The sequence below is a fragment of the Cannabis sativa genome, chromosome 7 (assembly GCF_029168945.1).
Source record: "Cannabis sativa cultivar Pink pepper isolate KNU-18-1 chromosome 7, ASM2916894v1, whole genome shotgun sequence".
Lineage (NCBI taxonomy): Eukaryota > Viridiplantae > Streptophyta > Magnoliopsida > Rosales > Cannabaceae > Cannabis > Cannabis sativa.
Genome location: NC_083607.1, coordinates 24771785 through 24776731, shown reverse-complemented (window position 1 = coordinate 24776731; position 4947 = coordinate 24771785). Strand labels below are relative to the sequence as shown.

General features: G+C 29.0%; 1 protein-coding gene across 1 annotated transcript; it reads left to right on the top strand.

Annotated features, from left to right (window-relative positions):
* The first annotated feature begins 1398 nt into the window (after positions 1-1398).
* On the top strand, positions 1399-4310 carry LOC115698067 (uncharacterized). The gene is made up of 6 exons (XM_030625249.2): positions 1399-1757; positions 2163-2886; positions 2960-3088; positions 3189-3373; positions 3497-3656; positions 3759-4310. The coding sequence occupies exons 2-6, from the start codon at positions 2212-2214 to the stop codon at positions 3960-3962; spliced, it is 1353 nt and encodes a 450-aa protein (XP_030481109.1). The 5' UTR covers positions 1399-1757; positions 2163-2211; the 3' UTR covers positions 3963-4310.
* Positions 4311-4947: the final 637 nt, after the last annotated feature.

The following is a 4947-nucleotide window of genomic DNA, read 5'->3' as shown; positions in this document are numbered from 1 at the left end:
AAAAGAATGGCTACACTTGTTATCGATTGACTAGCTTGAGGCCTCATACTTAGTTCATGTAATTGTAACAAAATAATTAAATATCATTTAAAAATTTATTATAAAAAAGAATTTATTAATTTGTGTAAGAAGAAGTTTAATTTTTGTAAAAAAAATAAATTTTATTGTAAATATTATAATTAAACGGCTTAATTGTTAAAATAATTAGAATAAGGATTTAAATATAAATAAAAAAATATTTATAAATATTAATTGCTAAAAGAGGTCTTGTAAAATATTTAATTAATTATTTTAAGAAAATAATTAATTATAATTAATTTATTCTAACAAAAGAATGTTTACCTATTAGTAACTTGCTATTACAGGTCAAAGAAAAATGTAACCATGATGGTTATAATAAAAATGTAACCATTGAATAGTTACCCTTATTTATATACATAGGGAAACAATGATACAAAGTGAACTTATTTTTTTTTTCTACATCCAATTTTTCCCTCTTTTTTAGATTTTTTTGTTTGTCTATTTTATTTTTTTGTTGGGAACATAATAATAACTTGTTTTATTTTGTTGTTAGTTATGTGAAAATTTTATATTTTAAGAAATATTAAATAATTTAAAACTAAAAAGTAACTTATTTAAAATAATTCATCCAGCCTATACTATTAGATATTAAATTAAATTATATATTTGAACTCTTGTGCACATTGAATTGAATCAAAAATTTGAAATCAACAATTAGTACAGATTAAAACAAAATTATGAAGAAAATAGTACAAATTGGATTTGAGGACCACTCCTAATTAAAATAAATCATTTTTAACCTTCATATCACACCTATACCATACCTATTCACATAAATGAGTTACAAAATTAAGCTATGTAATATTCAAGATATAAGCTAATTATATATACATAAAAAAAAAAAAAGCAATCAAATATTATTATATAAATATAAATCACTGTATTAAATGAAATGAATGTAATAAACATATCATATAAGTTAATTAACTTATTTCGTATTTCATTTTTTTTTTTTGAGAAACCGTATTTCATATTTTACACTATGTACTTTTAATTTTTAATTTTTTTTGGTTGTTTTCGCGTAATTACGTCATGAACTGTATTACTATTTCTATCTAGATAAATCCCATATAATGTATTCTTAGTGTGTGTGCTAGCGACGCGTCACTATAATTTACATAAATATAATATCACTTAAAAGAAATATTCGGCTGTAAATTTGCGACATGAATATTTTTTGAAAATTTCCCTCTCATATTTAGATTTTACAATGTTAATAAAGCATGTAGATTAGTTGCTTTGTAGACAAGACAAATATAAATATATTTATAAGTATATATCTACGGTACCTTACATGATATGGTGAGTCATTTAATATATGGTTGCTTGGTTGGATTTAATATTGCTTTATACAAATTTGGATTTTGTACCATAATATCTTTTACATTTCTAATAATAAGGATTCAACAGATCATGCATGAGCCAACTAAACCAAACTCATAGTAGGGATTTAATGCACCTGTTAATGACTCTATGCCAACTGTTTAAATAGATAATTAGTCAATAAAAATCATTATAAAAGTATAAATATATATAAACTCTACGCACTCGTCGTACTTGGAGAAGGGAGAGAAGAGTTTGGCGTGATAATCGAGAAAACTAAAAAACATATATACGATCATTCAAGTACTAATCTAAGGATGTGATTTATTTTTTCTCTTATGCTGATTTTAAAGGTAAGAAATAAATTCTCTTATGCTTATTTGGTTGCCTTTCTTATTCTCTAGCTTGGCCTACATTTACTAAAAATCTTTCATGAGCTGAAACCAAGGTCGCTTAGTGGACGTGAATGTGAACGTGGACTTTATCATTATTATATATATATACATGTAAATATAGCCCAGATTCCCCATCTATATCGTTCACCGAAATTTGCGTCTACCCAAATATTGCGGTTTTTATTTTTGAATAATTTTGATTACTTCTTAGATTTGCTGTGACCGCGAAAATTCGGATTCTAGTTATCTTTCTTCCAAGCTTTGTACCCCTAAATTTGGTATATACATTATATTATATATACGTATATGATATCCAAGTGTTTGAAATGGCTGAGTGTTCTACTGTTTTAAAAACTATCGCAGGGCATTATTATTGTAAGTTAGTAGAAGATCTATTCTTAAGGTATTTGAAATGTGTAGCAACACTGAAAGCACAAGAGGAGGCGACGGAGACTTCAGCTTCGGCGTAGGCCGTGGCGATGGGGTTGGTTGGAATCCGACCCCTATTACAAGGCAGTCACAGTCGCACACCAATAAACGACAAAGAGTTCCCAAGAGAGGTCCTGGAGTTGCCGAACTTGAGAAGATCTTGAGAGAACAAGAGAATACTGAGAATAATAATAATAATGACCAACAGCTACTCAACCCTGGTTTTCATACCAAGGATGATTCTCAGCCGTTGATTCCAATCACCACCTCCACTCATCATCATCGCCATCTTGATCAAGTGTCACTACTGACATCTCCTGCTTCTATTTATAGTAATGGCACCACCAATAATAGTGGTACTACTACTATTAGCAAGACTTTCACTACTAAATATGTTGACAATAATGCCCTTTTAGAGAGTTGCATTATTGATCATAATGTTGGTGTTGGAGGTTCACAAGTTGTTTTACCGGAAAGTACATATTTTCAAGCTCCTTGGACAAACCCCATTAAATCAAATAGTATTGATGAAGGGAAATCGGACTATGGGAATATTTCCTGGGCAGTTATTCCCAATGATCAATATTCACACTCATCACCTTACTTATCTTCTCAATATCATCCATTAATAAGGCAAAAGAAACAATCAGCTTCAATAGTAAGATCCTTTATATATATAATACAATTTATATATTTATTTCATTTTATGCTGAATCTTATTATAATTTCAGTGTCAGATGAATAATCAACTTTCCGGCTCTGCCTCATCATCTTATGGTGGATTATGTCACCAAATAGAACCCCCTTCAAACCAAAATATATTCTACCAAAACTATCAGATAATCAAGCCACAAGAAAAGGTACATGTATACAAAATTTTTTCCACTATATTAATATAAATGCAATTATATATATGATGATAATGTAAATGGATCAATTAATACAAATATTATTTTATAGGTAATCGGCTTGAAGCGGCGACCACCATCGATTCATAAGGAGGAAAATCGTAGTGTGGCGGCAGGTTCAGTTTGCCAATACCAAGTCCCTTCGGTTCAATCTCATCACAGGCGAATACCAGAACAGGCAACCTTATTTAATTGTGGCATGGGACACAATCTCAACTTCACTTTGCCGTTGCCCAGGTTTCAATTGGCTTTTTAGCTTAATTACTTCGACATTCTAAAATTTTGCCCTGTTCTTTTAAAAATTTGTCAATATTTTTTTTTTTCAGTCATGTAAGCATTATGACTATTTCTTTTTCTCAGAGATATTGCAAAATCGGATGTTCCAGTTGAGTTTAATCAGTTGAAAAATTGCACTACAGAAACCACAACTAGTGCTACTACTACATCTACTGTCTTGCCCCAATTTCATTGTGTACAACAACAGTTGTGTAAGATTGATGAGTATATGCTTCCATTACAGGTAATAAGAATAATGTAAAATTATAATTTTATATATAATTGAAAGTTATTGAATAGTGTACACATTGTCAACTTATACTTTGTAATTATTAATGAAATGAAGGGAGGCATAAGGGAATCAAACCAAGTGACATTACCATCAGCTAAATCAGATCAAAATAACAAGCGCTTCTACAGCTTTTTACCAGCCAAAGATCAGATGGCTAAAATGGAAAAGCTGGTTATGTTGAACAAAATTGAAAAGGATAATGATAAAGCTGTTGAAGATGATATTGATCTTAATCTAAAGCTCTCTACCTACTCGTAATTAGCTTTGGCAAGTTATGAAAAAAGATTTCAACCAATTATCTCTCTGCTCATGGAATTCACTAGGTGATATGTACTTTTTGGAATTCACTGTGTTCTGTTCGATCTTGACAATTTCTCTGCACTACAAATGGGATAACATCTGTTTTCTTGAAGCTGAATAAGTAGGATAGGGATTGATCATATGTTGCCTTTTTTTTTAAGTGCTTTTTATAATCTTTGGATTGAAACTCATTGTACAATATGATTGGGTTGGTTTTGTTTCAATTAGTGTTTGTTGTATCCATAGAAATTGTTCGCTTTCATATTAAGTTTTATGAATGATAAAAGTTGAAAGGTTGATGTGTTATGTACCAGAGTTCACTTTGTTTCTAATGGTTTCTATGGTCGATTGATTTTATAGGTTTAGTATTTTTTTAACAATGAAGGCACTGTTTAGTATTATATATTGGTATTTTAAAGTAGTTTGTTTAGGGAAATGATGGGGCCTTCGTGAAGCACAGGTCCACGAATGTGGAATTTCCAAAGGTGAAAATTACATTAAATATGGGATTTCATAACAAAGTTAGAAAAATATGGCATTTTTAGGTTTGCCACTTTTCTATGGCATTTTTTCACATTTAAGTTTTTTATGGTATTTGATATGCCATATTTTTATAAACTTATTATCTAATCCCATATGTTTTTGTTTTTAGCTTAATTAGTTTTATTTATTTTTTTAATTTATTTTACACTTACATTTTAGGGTTTCTTTTTATTTGAAAAATTTACACCAAATACTACATTTTTTTCAAACATTACATTTTTAATTTGACAAGAACATTTTACTTTTATACTTTCATTAATTTTTTTTTTCTTTTTTACTTATTGAAACTTCAAAAAGTTTTTTTTTTTTTGTCTTTTTTATATATTTTTTAGTCAATTTTGGCTCTCTTTTTTCTTTTCAACTTTTAAGTCAGTTGCTACTTTTTTTCCTTTCTTTCGCT

What these genes read in the sequence shown, in the direction of transcription:
- LOC115698067 (XM_030625249.2), top strand. Translation starts at nt 2,212, where the DNA reads ATGTGTAGCAACACTGAAAGCACAAGAGGAGGCGACGGAGACTTCAGC. An exon ending in TAATCAAGCCACAAGAAAAG is followed by an intron (nt 3,089 to 3,188) that starts GTACATGTATAC and finishes ATTATTTTATAG; the next exon opens with GTAATCGGCTTGAAGCGGCG. An exon ending in TTCACTTTGCCGTTGCCCAG is followed by an intron (nt 3,374 to 3,496) that starts GTTTCAATTGGC and finishes TCTTTTTCTCAG; the next exon opens with AGATATTGCAAAATCGGATG.